At 39.8% G+C, this 18,589-nt stretch overlaps 1 protein-coding gene across 1 annotated transcript in view; it reads left to right on the top strand.

The window, feature by feature from the left end:
- ythdc2 (YTH domain containing 2) overlaps positions 1-18,589 on the top strand; it is a 48,440-nt gene that overhangs the window by 17,686 nt on the left and 12,165 nt on the right. The window contains exons 16-26 of the mRNA XM_079871535.1: positions 1,313-1,400; positions 1,491-1,571; positions 2,377-2,459; positions 2,641-2,746; positions 4,289-4,408; positions 4,764-5,036; positions 8,369-8,495; positions 9,715-9,920; positions 11,007-11,196; positions 12,793-12,902; positions 15,334-15,481. Of these exons, the coding sequence (XP_079727661.1) occupies positions 1,313-1,400; positions 1,491-1,571; positions 2,377-2,459; positions 2,641-2,746; positions 4,289-4,408; positions 4,764-5,036; positions 8,369-8,495; positions 9,715-9,920; positions 11,007-11,196; positions 12,793-12,902; positions 15,334-15,481 (1,532 nt within the window). The remainder of the gene's footprint in view (positions 1-1,312; positions 1,401-1,490; positions 1,572-2,376; positions 2,460-2,640; positions 2,747-4,288; positions 4,409-4,763; positions 5,037-8,368; positions 8,496-9,714; positions 9,921-11,006; positions 11,197-12,792; positions 12,903-15,333; positions 15,482-18,589) is intronic.

Raw genomic sequence — 18,589 nt, 5'->3', positions numbered from 1 at the left:
TCCTGTTCTAAAGCAATATTCAGCCGGAAATAATGCAGGGACTTGATTTTGTCCAGGGTGTTTTCCATTGAAAATTGCTTCCGCCATAAAAAAAGATAATTGCGAGTTTATATCTTACTATTCGAAGTCAGTGAAAATGTCAGAATTGTGAGACATAAACTTGGAATTGCTGGAAATTGAACTTGGAATTATGAGATATAAACTTGGAATTGCTGGAAATTGAACTTGGAATTATGAGATATAAACTTGGAATTGTGAGATATAAACTTGGAATTGTGAGATATAAACTTGGAATTGCGTAAAATAAAATCTAAATTTTGAAGATATAAATTAGAATTGTGGGAAATAAAGTCAGAATTGCGGAAATTGAACTCGGAATTATGAGATATAAACTTGGAATTGTGAGATATAAACTCGGAATTGTGAGATATAAACTTGGAATTGTGAGATATAAACTCGGAATTGCTGGAAATTGAACTTGGAATTATGAGATATAAACTTGGAATTGTGAGATATAAACTTGGAATTGTGAGATATAAACTCGGAATTGCTGGAAATTAAGTCAGAATTGCGGGAAATAAAATCAGAATTGCGAGATATGAATTGCGGGAAATTAACTCGGAATTGCGGGAAATTAACTCAGAATTGTGAGATATAAACTTGTAATTGTGTAAAAAAAATCTAAATTGTGAGATATAAACTTGGAATTGTGGGAAGTAAAGTCGGAATTGCGGGAAATTAACTCAGAATTGTTGAAGTATAAACTCGGAATTGCGTAAAATAAAATCAAAATTGTGAGATATAAACTCGGAATTGCCAGAAATTAAGTCAGTATTGCGGGAAATAAAATCAGTCAGAATTGTGAGATATAAACTCGGAATTGCGTAAAATAAAATCTAAATTGTGAGATATATATTGGAATTGTGTGAAATAAAGTCAGAATTGCAGGAATTGAACTCAGAATTGCGGGAAATAAAATCAGTCAGAATTGTAAGATATAAATGTGTAATTGCCGGAAATAAAGTCAGAATTAAGAGAGTTAAACTCGGAATTGTGGGAAATGAATTGAGAATTGTGAGGTACAAACTCGGAATTGTGGGAAATTAACTTGGAATTGTGGGAAATAAAGTCAGAATTGCGAGATTTAAACTTTGAATTCTGAGAAAAATGTCTGAATTATAAGATAAGTCACAATTACCTTTTAATTTTTTTATTCCGTTGTGGAAACGAGCTTCCAGTCTTTTCAGTGTTACCAAGCTTAATGTCTACATCTGTGATTGTGTATTGATTGTGAGGAACTGTCGGCCTTCAGGTTTCAGGTGTTCATCCTTCACTCCAGCATGCAGACGTCAGACCAGAAGAAGGTTTTGAGGAACACTCCCAAAGGGGTTCGCAAGATCGTGCGTATATCTTCCTCTCATATCTATAAACTTCACACACACACTCTTCACATGCGAACATCTCACACACACACTCCTCTCAATCCACAGATTCTCTCGACCAACATCGCAGAGACCAGCATTACGGTCAACGATGTCGTTTTTGTCATCGACTCCGGCAAAGTTAAAGAGGTTTGGTTGTTTTTCTCCTGCTGATATAGTAGTATAGTATGATCAAATATTTTGTGAACATATTTTTGTAAATTATCTTCTTATTTGCTTCAGTTCTGTTTTACTGGACTGGACCCTTGTCCTTCCCTCACACTTTGTAACACATCTTTCTTTTGTGGGTCAAAATGACCCGAAGCCCTAAATTTTTTATTTATTTTTTGTCCAGAAAGCTTATTTATTTTATTTTATTTTATAATATTTTTTCTATTTTTTAATGATTTTTTTTTTTGTTATTTTTTATTTTATTTACCTTTAAATGACTAGATTTGATCAATAAATAAATAAATAAATAGTAATTTAAGCACATTCCTCACATTTAAATTCAAAATAACTCATAATTTCATGCATAACCCTTTTAATTCAGCTCTAAATATCTTACATTGAGTGTCTTTGCTGATCTCTAGTGGATAATAATAATATAAGATGATATTTCATGACTCTAGATGGGCTTATATCTCTATATGGAGTAAACGAGCTGTTCCTCTGGGTCCTAAAGCCAGTTCACTTCAGTGTGCATTCACATACTCATGTAGACACTATAAAATAATTTTGTGGTAAAGTTTTAGCATTTTTAGTTTGAATTTTGAGCATTTTGAGGTTTTTCTGTGTGAACTGAAGAATTCCTCCATTCCATTCATTCCTGAGGGGGCAAATTGAGCCGAGAGAAGGATTTGTTACTTTTTAAAATTTCAACCACAAAACTCCTCGAATCCATTGATGAACACTCAATTTTTTATTTTTTTACAATAATTTTTTTCTGTTACAGAAAACCTACGACGCAATGAATAACGTGACGATGCTGAAGATGGTGTGGATCTCGAAGGCCAGCGCTCTGCAGAGGAAGGGCAGGTGTGTGTGTGTGTGTGTGTGTGTGTGCGCGTGTGTGTGATTGTGTGTGTGTGTGTGTGTGTGTGTGTGTGTGTGTGTGTGCGAGTGTGAGTGTGTGTGTGTGTGTGTGTGTGTGTGTGTGTGTGTGTGTGTGTGTGTGTGTGTGTGTGTGTGTCTGATCGTGTGCTTGTTTGTTGTTTAGAGCGGGACGCTGCAGACCGGGGATCTGCTTCCATCTCTTCAGCCGCCTCAGGTTCAACAACATGCTGGAACATCAGATTCCACAGCTACTGCGCATGCCTCTACAGGTGTACACACACACACACACACACACACACACACACACACACACACACGTCAGTAATTACAGGCTCACTTCCTGCTCGAACCTTCGTAGGTTGGTAATTCATTTGCATAATGCCAGTTTTTGGACTTCAATCCCACGCCATCGTTACTGTTCGTAACACTGTGTGATCAAGAGCTGAGATTCAGATATGATAATGAGCGTTTGGTGTCTGACCAATCAGAGCAGAGCAGCTCTCAGAGAGGCGGGGTTTAGAGAGACTGAAGCGTTTCAGACACTGAGAGGAAAGAGCTGACGCTGCAGTGGAGATCATGAGGACGTTACAGTGTTCTTGATCTTAGATGCGTGTGAACCTGTTGTAGGAGACGCTAAACAACATTAGCAGCCTTTAAAATAGCACAATAGAGGCATGCTAAACATAAATGCGAAACATTTTAGTATTATATAATTACATATATTAATAATAAAAAAAGTTAAATAATGAAATATTATTAGTTTGTAAATATATTTAGTAAATGATCTTATTCCCCAATCTTATGATATTTTTCTTGTATTGTTCTGATGTGATGTGACTGATGTTTGTGCACAAACTGAAAGGGTCTGATAGGGTAGAACAGTCAAACTGTACTGCATTGCTGTCACGTGGACATCATATCGCATGTTTTAAGCAAGTCCAGTTATCATCACACAAATAAATACAGGCGTCTTGTATGTTATTCCAGATTGGTGTAAAACGTCTCAACTTTTGATATTCTGAGTCAAAAGAAAATCATCATTAGAAGGTCAAGTTGACTGTATTGCATTGTGGGATCCAGTACATAACTTAGTTTGCTTGTATATAGCACTTTATACAATACACTAGGGCTGCACTATTAATCGCAATTAAACCGCACGCGATTTGGCAAAGGCTACGATTATTTTATGCGCACTTTGTCAGTGAAGCGGCTGATCGGTAGTAAATGCTCCATCTGAACACCAGAGGGTGTCTCACACACACACACACACACATGCACACACACCACATATCCATCTGAACACCAGAGGCGTCTCTCACACACACATGCCAGATATGCCCCTGCAGAAGAAGTACGATAACACACATCATTCCAGGAAACCCCTATCGCTGTCTCTGAATAAACAGAAGACTGAGACGCTTTGATTAAACACGACTAATAAACACACGACTGCCTTATTCTGTCAGAAGCTCATCATCTCACAGAAGGAGGAGCTCAGCTGTCCTCATGAAGTGAGTTTGGAGGAAAAGCATGTTATTAAATGTTGTCTGTTGTTGGACAAGAGGTTCATAAGTGCTACTCGTGTTTGGAAAGAGGTTTAACACGTGTTGCTTTTTCAAATGCACGTTATAAGCAACTCAAACGTCACTGACACGCTGCGCATAACTAATAATCACAATCCTTTACCATTTCAAAATCGCGATAGGGCAACTCGGTTTAAGTGCGATTCCATGTAAATTGCGATTAATCGTGCAGCCCTTGTTTCAAAGCATGACAAAAAATAACTGTGTGTGTGTGTGTGTGTTCCTCAGGAACTGTGTCTGCACACTAAGCTCCTGGCTCCCGTCTCCTGCCCGATCGCTGAGTTCCTCTCGAGAGCACCTGAGCCGCCGCACCTGCACACGGTCAAACACGCCGTGCAGATGCTCAAGGTCACACCTCTCACACGCAAACATCACAGTACAGTCATAATCAGATCGGCGCTTCAGAAGAGTCTTCATGTGAAAACAGAAAACAGACCGATCTGAAATGGTGCAGATGAATAATCTGATGGGTCATTTTGAACAAAATAATAAAATAAAAAGCTTTTTTTTAAAAGCAAAAACTTTTTATTTATTTCTCCAGAAAACAAGATATAATTTCTTATGTCATTTTACTCATCTAGTAAATGCATCTTGATTTGAGAATTTGTAGATATTTGGACTGGAAACAAGACAAAAATACTGAGTAAAAAAAGCATGTTCTGCAGTGTAATTGAAACCCCTGCTCTCTGACTCCTCCACGCAGACCATCGATGCCATGGACCCCTGGGAGAACCTGACGGAGCTGGGCTTTCACCTGGCCGACCTGCCCGTGGAGCCTCACCTGGGGAAGATGGTCCTGTGTGCGGTGGTTCTGAAGTGTCTGGACCCGATCCTCACCATCGCCTGTACGCTGGCCCACCGAGACCCGTTCGTTCTACCGTCTCAGGCCGCTCAGAAGCGCGGAGCCATGCTGTGCCGGAAACGCTTCACCGCAAACACCTTCAGCGACCACATGGCCCTGCTCCGGGCCTTTCAGGTCAGAAATGTTACTGTAATAACCACAGGTTAGAAATGTTACTGTAATAACCACAGGTCAGAAATATTACTGTAATAACTACAGTCAGCGACCACATGGCCCTGCTCCGGACCTTTCAGGTCAGAAATATTACTATAATAACCACAGGTCAGAAATGTTACTGTAATAACCACAGGTCAGAAATATTACCGTAATAACTACAGTCAGTGACCACATGGCCCTGCTCTGGGCCTTTCAGGTCAGAAATGTTACTGTAATAACCAAGGGTCAGAAATATTACTGTAATAACCACAGCTCAGAAATATTACTGTAATAACCACAGGTCAGAAATATTACTGTAATAACCACAGGTCAGAAATATTACTGTAATAACCACAGGTCAGAAATGTTACTGTAATAACCACAGGTCAGAAATATTACTGTAATAACCAAGGGTCAGAAATATTACTGTAATAACTACTGTCAGCGACCACATAGCCCTGCTCCGGACCTTTCAGGTCAGAAATGTTACTGTAATAACCACAGGTCAGAAATATTACCGTAATAACTACAGTCAGTGACCACATGGCCCTGCTCTGGGCCTTTCAGGTCAGAAATGTTACTGTAATAACCAAGGGTCAGAAATATTACTGTAATAACCACAGCTCAGAAATATTACTGTAATAACCACAGGTCAGAAATATTACTGTAATAACCACAGGTCAGAAATATTACTGTAATAACCACAGGTCAGAAATGTTACTGTAATAACCACAGGTCAGAAATATTACTGTAATAACTACTGTCAGCGACCACATAGCCCTGCTCCGGACCTTTCAGGTCAGAAATATTACTGTAATAACCACAGGTCGGAAATATTACTGTAATAACCACAGGTTATAAATATTACTGTAATAACCACAGGTCAGAAATGTTACTGTAATAACCACAGGTCAGAAATATTACTGTAATAACTACAGGTCAGAAATATTACTGTAATAACCACAGGTCAGAAATATTACTGTAATAACTACTGTCAGCGACCACATAGCCCTGCTCCGGACCTTTCAGGTCAGAAATATTACTGTAATAACCACAGGTCAGAAATGTTACTGTAATAACCACAGGTCAGAAATATTACTGTAATAACCACAGGTCAGAAATGTTACTGTAATAACCACAGGTCAGAAATATTACTGTAATAACCACAGGTCAGAAATGTTACTGTAATAACCACTGGTCAGAAATGTTACTGTAATAACCACTGGTCAGAAATATTACTGTAATAACCACAGGTCAGAAATTTTACTGTAATAACTACTGTCAGCGACCACATAGCCCTGCTCCGGACCTTTCAGGTCAGAAATATCAGGGTTCCAGACTGCGACCAAAATGGTCGCATATGCGACCATTTTTTGAGAATGTGCGAGTTAAAAATTTATGTGGTCGCATTTGTGCGAGTGCATGGTCATGTACTACTCAGTTAAATTCACGCATGCGCAACAGAACGCCGTTGTATCAGCAGTTGCTGCAGTCCGTAACTTATGTTCAAAATGAACGAGTACATCATGAATCCATTTTCCAAACCGTGTTTTTGACTTATCCTGAATCACTACGGTACGCCTATAATAAGTGTTTATATTCTGACTATTTTATCCCGGGGTCGGCTCGGCTGCGGAGTTGCCCAGTGCCTGCATGACTCGCCATAGACATTAACGGAGAGAAGTAGCTCCGGCTACAATGTTCTTCCGCAAGACACTTGCAGTTTATTTATTAACGAACGTACACGTTACGCGCATTGCACACTGATGGTGAAACACGCCAATTAGGAATTCAGGAATTACAAGCCAACGAGCCATCATACAACCTCAGACACAACTGATGACGAGAGCACAGGTGCGGACAGGGAGGAACCAAGTGAGCAAAGGAATATAACAAATACATATTATGTTTATGTTTGATTATACAAAAATTAGGGCTGTAAAAATGAACATGTTAACGCATCTGGAACCCTGTGGTCGGTAAAAATGTTTAATGTAATGAAAGAAGCATTGTAATAAATGTAATAAACCCGCTTCTGTTATACATTAATGTAAAAAAATCAAATCAAAGAAAAAAGTCAGTGAAAATTACAGTGAAGACTGAGAGGTGTTTGATAACTTTATTCAATTTATGTATATTTCCTACCTAATAGATCAAATATTTAAAATATATGTTGTTTCTACATTAATTTGGAGATTAAATGTGAAATTATTACAATATAAAAATATATTAAAAACTTTAATGTTAAGTGTGATTAATCGCGAATAGGCTAGTTAATTGTTTTAATCGATTGACAGTACTAAATAAAATACAATCAAACATTAAAAAAACATACGTTTTTTTTTATAGTTATTTTTAATGGTTTTCATTTAAAAGATTAAAACAGTTTGCCAACATGAGGTCCTGTGTCACTGTCAGTCTTTTTACATCAGTGCAAATCTAGGGTACGCAGATTCGGACAACTATTCATCAGCATGCATTGATTAATTCCATGTTGTAAAAAAAACAATTTGTTGCGACCAAATCATGTGCTGGTGCGACCAACTGAGAAAGTTGGTAGCACCAGTGCAACCAGTGGAAAAGTTAGTCTGGAGCCCTGAATATTACTGTAATAACCACAGGTCAGAAATATTACTGTAATAACCACAGGTCAGAAATATTACCGTAATAACCACAGGTCAGAAATATTACCGTAATAACCACAGGTCAGAAATATTATCGTAATAACCACAGGTCAGAAATGTTACCGTAATAACCACAGGTCAGAAATATTACTGTAATAACCACAGGTCAGAAATATTACCGTAATAACCACAGGTCAGAAATATTACCGTAATAACCACAGGTCAGAAATATTACCGTAATAACCACAGGTCAGAAATGTTACTGTAATAACCACAGGTCAGAAATATTACCGTAATAACCACAGGTCAGAAATGTTACTGTAATAACCACAGGTCAGAAATGTTACCGTAATAACCACAGGTCAGAAATATTACCGTAATAACCACAGGTCAGAAATATTATCGTAATAACCACAGGTCAGAAATGTTACCGTAATAACCACAGGTCAGAAATATTACCGTAATAACCACAGGTCAGAAATGTTACTGTAATAACCACAGGTCAGAAATATTACTGTAATAACTACAGTCACATGGCCTTGCTCTGGGCCTTTCAGTTCAGAAATATTACTGTGATATATATATATATTTTTTTAAATCTCTATATAGTTGTTATTTTAGTATCGTTCATGTACTGTTATAGTTTTTATTCATGATGTTTTATCCAATTGTTGTTGTTGTCTTTAGGCGTGGCAGAAAGCTCGCAGTGACGGCTGGGAAAGAGCGTTCTGTGAGAAGAACTTCCTCTCTCAGGCCACGATGGAGATCATCGTCGGGATGCGGACTCAGCTTCTGGGACAGCTCCGAGCCACAGGTCAAAGTTCACAACTGCATCTTTTACAGTAACAGTTCAGACAGTCTGTCAGTAAGAGCTCCGAGCCACAGGTCAAAGTTCACAACCGCATCTTTTACAGTAACAGTTCAGACAGTCTGTCAGTAAGAGCTCTGAGCCACAGGTCAAAGTTCACAACCGCATCTTTTACAGTAACAGTTCAGACAGTCTGTCAGTAAGAGCTCCGAGCCACAGGTCAAAGTTCACAACCGCATCTTTTACAGTAACAGTTCAGACAGTCTGTCAGTAAGAGCTCCGAGCCACAGGTCAAAGTTCACAACCGCATCTTTTACAGTAACAGTTCAGACAGTCTGTCAGTAAGAGCTCCGAGCCACAGGTCAAAGTTCACAACCGCATCTTTTACAGTAACAGTTCAGACAGTCTGTCAGTAAGAGCTCAGAGCCACAGGTCAAAGTTCACAACCGCATCTTTTACAGTAACAGTTCAGACAGTCTGTCAGTAAGAGCTCCGAGCCACAGGTCAAAGTTCACAACCGCATCTTTTACAGCGAGTCTCCAGTAGGCTTACTACGATAGTAAGTAACTATCACCGACACCGTCTTACATCACTTGCCCACTGCGGCACAGCCCCCCCCCCCCCCCACCATTGATTTATTTTATTTTTTTATAAAATCATTTAGTTCAGTTAGAGATCTGTCACTACAATTAAAAACTGAACGTGTCAGCTTAATAAAGCGTGAGCTGAACGAGAGTCGCAGCACAGATCAGCAGCAGGAGTCAGAGTGAGGAGCTGACTGACAAGATGGAGGAATATTTGGTGTCAAACTGAAGTGTAAAAGCGCCTATTTAAGCAAATTTATCATTGTACTGTTTTGTTGTTGTGTTTTTCATTAAGAATAATAGGCTAATGAGCTCACGATTCAAGCAATCCGCCCCCCGAATTGGCGCTAATTTGAAAGCGAAACTAAAATGCGCACGGGCATTCATAACGGGGCGTGTCAACGGGAGCAGAGCGAGCTTTTTTCCATAGGAATCAACTGAAAACGCTCGCTCTGCTCCACACCATTATGAATGCCCGTGCGGGCGCGTGCGCGAAAGTTAAATGTGCGCGTGCACATTTAACTTTCGCCTTCAAATTAGCGAACAAGACAGAAATACTGAGTAAGAAAAGCATTTTTTGTCTGTCATCAGTAAGAGTTCTGAGCCGTGAACCGAAACGAAACACTGGTTTGTCTCTGCAGGTTTCGTGCGAGCGAGAGGTGGCGGGGACATCCGGGATGTGAACCAGAACTCGGAGAACTGGGCCGTGGTCAAGGCCGCGCTGGTTTCTGGGATGTATCCCAACCTGATCCATGTGGAGCGGGACAGCATGAGCCTCACGGGCTCCAGAGAGAAGAGGGTCCGCTTTCACCCCACATCTGTCCTGAGCCAGCCGCAGTACAAGAGGGTCAGTGTGGAGAATCTGAGCAAACCCTTATATATATATACACACACTGCCGTTCAAAAGTTTGGGAAATAATAAAAATATACTGTTATAGTATTTATTAATATTTTTAATTAGTTTTTATTTTATATATATTTTTATCTCTATATAGTTGTTATTTTAGTAACATGCAGATATTATTGTAGTTTTTGTTAATAATTTGAATTAGTAATTAACTTTTAGTAATTTTGTTGTTTTTGTCATTTTTTTAAATCTCTATATAGTTTATTATTTTAGTATCATTGCTTTTATAGTTTTTATTCATATTTTGAATTAGTTTTTATTTTTCGTTTACAATTTGTTGTTTTTCTTATCTCTGTATAGTTTTTCTTTTAGTATCACTCATATTATTATAGTTTTTGTTAATAATTTGAATTAGTTTATTTTTATATTTATCGATTTCATTTTAACTTTTAGTATTTTCTTGTTTTTGTCGGTTTTATTATTTTTCGTTTTTTTATCTCTATTTAGTTTATTATTTTAGTATCATTCAAGTTACAGGTGAAAGTACATAACAAGTTCGGTAAGATTTTTAATGTTTTTAAAAGATTAGTAATATTGTGAAATATTATTATAATGTAAATCATCTGTTCTCTATGTGAATATACAGTAAAGTGTAATTTATTCTTGTGATCAAAGCTGTATTTTCAGCATCATTACTCCAGTCTTCAGTGTCACATGATCCTTCACAAATCACTCTAATATGATTCACACTGATATCACTGTTTTCAACACTGATAATAATCATAAATGTTCATCAAATCATCATATTAGAGTGATTTCTGAAGGATCATGTGACACTGAAGACTGGAGTAATGATGCTGAACATTCAGCTTTGATCACAGGAATAAATTACACTTTACTATATATTCACATAGACAACAGTTATTTTAAATTGTAATAATATTTCACAATATTACTGTTTTTTTTTTCTATTTATAATCAAATAAATGCAGACTTGGTGAGCAAAAGAAACTTCTTTTAAAAAAATCTAACTGATCCCAAGCTTTTGAACATAATAGTTATTTTCCTCCACACATTTGTACCCAGATCCCTCCAGCCAATGGCCAGGCAGCAGCCGTGGAGTCCCTGCCCTGTGATTGGCTGATTTACGACGAGATGACGCGCGCGCACAGGATCGCTAGCGTGAGATGCTGCTCTGTTGTTACGCCCCTGACCGTCGCTATATTCGGAGGATGTGCTAAACTCCCGAGCTCCGCCTTACAGGAGCACAGAGGAGGTGACCAGGACTGAGACAAAACAAGCCATACGTTTTCTCTATAAGTGTACTTAAAGGTGCAGTGTGTGATTATTAGTCTGTTTTAGCAGCATCTAGTGGTGAGGTTACGAATTGCACCCAACAGAAGTTACGGTGGCCGACAGGAAGTGATGTCGTTGTCTGAGACAGCAGAGAGTAGCCAGTTAAACAATGTTATTTCGATTATTATTGTCACCTGTTCATCATTGTGTCAGTGTTTTATTCGCTGACTTTAGCTGAAGTTTCTCTGCACGAAGAACAACATAGTGACGAAACGCGTTTGTCCGCTCAGGGCCACCGTAGAAACATGTGGATGTAAGCGGACCCGCGGTGTGTGTAGAGAGAAACGCTCATTCTAAGCTAATAAACACATAACGCTTCATTAAGTAAGCTCTTTATACACCACTGAGAACATAGTTATGTTTATGATATTGCATTTCTGTCAGCAGATCCTCCTAAATATTAAAAAAAATCAGAAGAATTACAATTACACAATGCACCTTTAATTCCTTTTTTAACTTTTAATTTTCCTTGCTTTTATTTTGTGATTATTTCAATTCCTTTCTGTGTGAAGCACTTTGAATTGCCATAGTGTCTGAACTTGCCTTGCCACCATATCGGTATCGGCCAATATCGGTTCATTTTTAATGTTATCGGTCTGATAAGAAAATGTGTCTGATATATTAAAGCCGATAAATAATGTATTATTTCCTTCAGATGCGCACTGTTCAACATTATGATTATGAATTGCTTGAAATATGATTGAAATCACTTCAAAAAAGGAAAATACAGTTCAAATCGGCTACATTAAAATTATCATGAGGACATTATAATCGTGTGTTTGAGACGTGGATTTTATTGGTGAGACTTTTGTTTTTGTAACCAGGCTCTTAAAAATTATATGAAAATTTTGATTTAGATTTATCGGCAAATATATCGGTTATCGGCTTTCAAATATAAAGAATTATCGGTTATCGGGCACAATTTTCATATCGGTGCATCCCTAGTACTTCTAAATCTAAAACTATTATAAGTAGGGATGCACCGTTATAAAAATTTTGGCCGATACCGATAATTATTTATATTTGAAAGCCGATAATTATTTATATTTGAATGCCGATAACCGATATATCGGCTGATAAATCTAAATCCAAATTTTCATATAATTTTTAAGAGCCTGATTACAAAAACAAAAGTCTCCCCAGTAAAATCCACGTCTCAAACACACGATTATGATGTCCTCATGATAATGTTATGTAGCCGATATGACAGGCTTGCGCTGCACATGTTGCACTGAACTGTACTTTCCTTTTTTGAAGTGATTCCAATCATATTTCAAGCAATTCATAATCATCATGTTGAACAGTGGCATCTGAAGTGTCGCATCTGAAGGAAATAATACATTATTTATCAGCTTTAATATATCGGACAGATTTTCTTATCAGACCGATAACATTAAAAGTGAACTGATACCGATATGAGGGCCGATATATCACGCATAACTATCTTCTAAGCTTTAAGTATCTGAGATGTGCTTGTCTCTGCAGTTGAGCAGTGATGTGACTGTGTGTGTTTCAGCCGCTGACGGTGTGAACGACAGCAGTGACAGTGAGATGGAGGATCGAGCCGCTGCTCGTCTGGCGCACATCTGCATCGACGAGTGGCTCAACTTCAAACTGGACCAAGAGGTCAAACATCTCTCTGATAGGCTGCATCCAGCTGAGAATTCAGTTTTCAATTATTCAATTTCAAAATCCTTTTTGGAACGATTATTTCACTTTTAAAATAATATTAATAAAATAAATAACAATATACAATAAAATAAAGCAATTAAAATCTATATTTTACATAATTATACTAATTATACTGTCCGTTTGCAGTTATTACATTGCAAAAATGCTTTTGGAATGATTATTATTATTTAAAAAAAAAATTAAAGTATTATAAACATGAAATTATATAAATAGAGAAAATTAATTAGATTTATAACAACAATACACAATAAAATAAGGTAATTAAACTGCCTGTAACTGTGTGTGTGTGTGTGTGTGTGTGTGTGTGTGTGTATGTGTGTGTGTGTGTGTGTCTGTGTGTGTGTGTGTGTGTGTGTGTGTGCGCAGATGGCGGAGCTGGTGTTCGGCCTCAGACAGTAACTGTGTGTGTGTGTGTGTGTGTGTGTGTGTGTGTGTGCGCAGATGGCGGAGCTGGTGTTCAGCCTCAGACAGTAACTGTGTGTGTGTGTGTGTGTGTGTGTGTGTGTGTGTGTGTGCGCAGATGGCGGAGCTGGTGTTCGGCCTCAGACAGTAACTGTGTGTGTGTGTGTGTGTGTGTGTGTGTGTGCGCAGATGGCGGAGCTGGTGTTCGGCCTCAGACAGTAACTGTGTGTGTGTGTGTGTGTGTGTGTGCGCAGATGGCGGAGCTGGTGTTCAGCCTCAGACAGTAACTGTGTGTGTGTGTGTGTGTGTGTGTGTGTGTGTGTGTGTGTGTGTGTGTGTGTGTGCGCAGATGGCGGAGCTGGTGTTCGGCCTCAGACAGTAACTGTGTGTGTGTGTGTGTGCGTGTGTGTGTGTGTGTGCGCAGATGGCGGAGCTGGTGTTCGGCCTCAGACAGTAACTGTGTGTGTGTGTGTGTGTGTGTGTGTGTGTGTGTGTGTGTGTGTGTGTGTGTGCGCAGATGGCGGAGCTGGTGTTCAGCCTCAGACAGTAACTGTGTGTGTGTGTGTGTGTGTGTGTGTGTGTGCGCAGATGGCGGAGCTGGTGTTCGGCCTCAGACAGTAACTGTGTGTGTGTGTGTGTGTGTGTGTGTGTGTGTGTGTGTGTGTGTGTGTGTGTGTGTGTGCGCAGATGGCGGAGCTGGTGTTCGGCCTCAGACAGTAACTGTGTGTGTGTGTGTGTGTGTGTGTGTGTGTGCGCAGATGGCGGAGCTGGTGTTCGGCCTCAGACAGTAACTGTGTGTGTGTGTGTGTGTGTGTGTGTGTGTGTGTGCAGATGGCGGAGCTGGTGTTCGGCCTCAGACAGTAACTGTGTGTGTGTGTGTGTGTGTGTGTGTGTGTGTGTGTGTGCAGATGGCGGAGCTGGTGTTCGGCCTCAGACAGTAACTGTGTGTGTGTGTGTGTGTGTGTGTGTGTGTGTGCAGATGGCGGAGCTGGTGTTCGGCCTCAGACAGTAACTGTGTGTGTGTGTGTGTGTGTGTGTGTGTGTGTGCAGATGGCGGAGCTGGTGTTCGGCCTCAGACAGTAACTGTGTGTGTGTGTGTGTGTGTGTGTGTGTGTGTGCAGATGGCGGAGCTGGTGTTCGGCCTCAGACAGTAACTGTGTGTGTGTGTGTGTGTGTGTGTGCAGATGGCGGAGCTGGTGTTCGGCCTCAGACAGTAACTGTGTGTGTGTGTGTGTGTGTGTGTGTGTGTGTGCAGATGGCGGAGCTGGTGTTCGGCCTCAGACAGTAACTGTGTGTGTGTGTGTGTGTGTGTGCAGATGGCGGAGCTGGTGTTCGGCCTCAGACAGTAACTGTGTGTGTGTGTGTGTGTGTGTGTGTGTGTGTGTGTGTGTGTGTGTGTGTGTGTGTGTGCAGATGGCGGAGCTGGTGTTCGGCCTCAGACAGTAACTGTGTGTGTGTGTGTGTGTGTGTGTGTGTGTGTGTGTGCAGATGGCGGAGCTGGTGTTCGGCCTCAGACAGTAACTGTGTGTGTGTGTGTGTGTGTGTGTGCAGATGGCGGAGCTGGTGTTCGGCCTCAGACAGTAACTGTGTGTGTGTGTGTGTGTGTGTGTGCGCAGATGGCGGAGCTGGTGTTCGGCCTCAGACAGTAACTGTGTGTGTGTGTGTGTGTGTGTGTGTGTGCAGATGGCGGAGCTGGTGTTCGGCCTCAGACAGTAACTGTGTGTGTGTGTGTGTGTGTGTGTGCAGATGGCGGAGCTGGTGTTCGGCCTCAGACAGTAACTGTGTGTGTGTGTGTGTGTGTGTGTGTGTGTGCAGATGGCGGAGCTGGTGTTCGGCCTCAGACAGTAACTGTGTGTGTGTGTGTGTGTGTGTGTGTGTGTGTGCAGATGGCGGAGCTGGTGTTCGGCCTCAGACAGTAACTGTGTGTGTGTGTGTGTGTGTGTGTGTGTGTGTGTGTGTGCAGATGGCGGAGCTGGTGTTCGGCCTCAGACAGCGCTGGCAGAGTCTGTTCCTGCGCCGGATCCGCTCTCCGTCTAAAGCCTGTTCTCAGCTGGACGAGGCCACGATCCGCACGCTGGTGTCGGTGCTGTCGGCAGAGGAGCAGGTCTCAGGTGAGCTGCATCTTTCCTTCCTTCACACCTGACTTAAAGGTGCAGTGTGTGATATTCAGGAGGATCTGTTGACAGAAATGCAATATCATAAACATAACGATGTTTTCAGAGGTGTATAAAGAGCTTACTTAATGAAGCGTTGTGTGTTTATTAGCTTAGAATGAGGCGTTTCTCTCTACACACACCGCGGGTCCGCTTACATCCACATGTTTCTACGGTGGCCCTGAACGGACAAACGCGTTTCGTCACTATGTTGTTCTTCATGATAAGAAGCTTCAGCTAAAGTCAGCGAATAAAACACTGACACAATGATGAACAATAACATTGTTTCATTTTTTAAATCATCACCCTGGTTTACTTCTGAGCACAGGGCCCTTAAAGCAAAAAATAGTTGGAACGACAGTTTAAAAAATCAGGGCTCACTGTCCATAAACTTATGTATGATGAGCATTTGGTTCAGTACAGCGATGCCCTCAAAATATCAAGAACAGAATACTACTCTAAAATCATTAATGATGGTACTGCTAATCCAAATAAGATGTTTAAGGTAATTAACAAACTTCTTAAACCTTCCAATTCACTTATTTGTTCCACTGTGCAGCAGTGCAATACGTTTTTGAATTTTTTTGCTGAAAAAATTGATAATATTTATCAGTCTATTACTTGTGCCTCTCTGAGTGCACCTTCTGAGATTCAGCTTTTAAATTGTCCGTCTACTTGGTTTTCTAGTTTTAAAACGGTTACCATTGACTACATTTCCAAATTAATCATGACTATGAGTTCCAATACCTGCACCTTGGATCCTATTCCAACTCATGTTCTCAAAGAGTGTCTGCCATCTATCAGTCCTCTCATTTTGAACATTGTTAATACTTCTATTACTACTGGACTTGTTCCTCAAGCCCTTAAGGTTGCTTCCATCACACCAGTTCTTAAAAAGCCTGGGTGTGATGTGTCTGATCTGTCTAACTACAGACCAATATCTAATCTTCCTTTTTTGGCGAAGGTTTTGGAACGTGTTGTTGTGTCACAACTGCATTCTCACTTGTCCACGAACAAGCTTTTAGAACCTTTTCAATCTGGGTTTCGTTCTGGACATAGTACTGAGACTGCCTTGGTCCGAGTTATGAACGATCTCCTCGTCTCTGCTGACTCTGGTGCCCTTACTATCTTGGTGCTCTTAGATTTGAGTGCAGCTTTTGACACGGTGTGTCATTCTATACTGCTTGAGAGACTTGAGACCTGACTTGGTATTTCCGGTACGGTGCTGGAGTGGTTTAAATCTTACCTGACTGATCGTACCCAGTTTGTTATTTTAGAAAATAATAAATCTAACGTTGGACAGGTGTGTCATGGTGTCCCTCAGGGGTCTGTCCTTGGCCCGATACTTTTTAATATCTACATGCTTCCTTTAGGGCAGATTATCAGAAAGCATGGTCTCGGGTTCCACTTCTATGCTGATGATACACAGATTTATATTAGCACAAAAACTAATATCACAGGTGTATCAGCAACCCTTTCTGACTGTCTCCAGGAAATTAAATTATGGATGTACCAAAATTTTCTTAAATTGAATGGTACAAAGTCTGAGGTTCTCTTAGTTGGTACCCCTGCAGCTACCTGTAATGCTAAAAATTTTAATTTGGAAATTGAAAATAATGTACTGTCTGCTTCACCACAAGTACGCAACCTTGGAGTAATATTGGATTCTCACTTGACACTTGAAGCACATATCAAGAGCATTTCAAAATCTGCATTTTTCCATCTGAGGAATATTGCTAGGATCAGGTCCTTTCTTTCATTACCTGATGCAGAAAGGCTTGTCCATGCACTTGTGACCTCCAGGCTTGATTATTGTAATGCCCTTTATCTTGGGCTACCAGCAAAATCTATTAAGCGTCTGCAACATATACATAATTCAGCTGCTCGTGTTCTTACACATACTCCTTTTCGTCAGCATATCTCGGGGGTGCTTAGGAACCTGCATTGGCTTCCGGTTCATGACCGTATTGATTTTAAAACTCTTATATTAACATATAAAGCTGTACATGGAATTGCACCAACATATAAATGTGATTTAATTACGTTATATATGCCTTCTCGATCTCTCCGTTCTGCTAACTCTTTTCTACTTAAACAGCCTTCTTGCAGACTGAAAACTATGGGTGAAAGAGCGTTCTCTGTGTCCGCCCCCAGGTTGTGGAATGCTCTTCCTCTAACTGTTAGGAATGCACCAACACTAACAAGTTTTAAGAAACAGTTAAAAACCCATCTTTTTAAGATGTCTGTGACTTAATTGGTGACACTTGATGTATATTCTACTATACTTCTTGTTGTTTTCTTTTTAATGTATTTTTAATGTATTTATCTTGTATTTTTGTAGCGCTTTGGGTATAAGAAAAGCGCAATATAAATAAAATGTATTATTATTATTATTATTAACATTTGCAATAACATCGTTTTACTGAATAATTAAGTAAACCTAATTTCTTAATTTATCTCTGTAAAGAAACCTCGTTGTTTAACTGGCTACTCTCTGCTGTCTCAGACGACGACATCACTTCCTGTCGGCCACCGTAACTTGTTGGGTGCAGTTCACAACCTCACCACTAGATCCTGCTAATAATCACACACTGCACCTTTAAGTCTGCCTGGGTCTCGTCCACTAATCGACGTCCCGAACACTTTATTTAAAAATAAATTACACATTTCAGCATTAGAATAATCTCTGTAGCCTATTGGTATAATCTGCAACATTTTAATTTGTTTACATGGTTATAAAAAAATAAAATCTAAAAATAACAGGGAACGTTCTCTTCAGGTTTTAAAATAAAATCCGATTAAATAATCTCTGATGATGAAAAATTATTTATTTTTAAGACTCTCGTTCATCTTTGAAACACAAATAAAGATATTTCTGATGAAATCTGAGAGCTGTCTCACTCCTCCATAGGCTTCTCTGTTATTGAAACTTGCCGGTCCAGAAAGTTAGTAAAGACAATGTTTAAAATAGTCCAGTGTCTTTGTGCTTTGTGACCACATGGGTAAATTTTTGAAATTGGATTTATACATCACATGAAAGCTGAATAAATAAGATGTGTGGTTTGT

The sequence above is a fragment of the Squalius cephalus genome (genome assembly GCF_949319135.1).
Source record: "Squalius cephalus genome assembly, chromosome: 5".
In the NCBI taxonomy this organism is placed as follows: domain Eukaryota; kingdom Metazoa; phylum Chordata; class Actinopteri; order Cypriniformes; family Leuciscidae; genus Squalius; species Squalius cephalus.
Note: the sequence above shows the minus strand (reverse complement) of the source record. Positions and strands in the feature narration are given on the sequence as shown.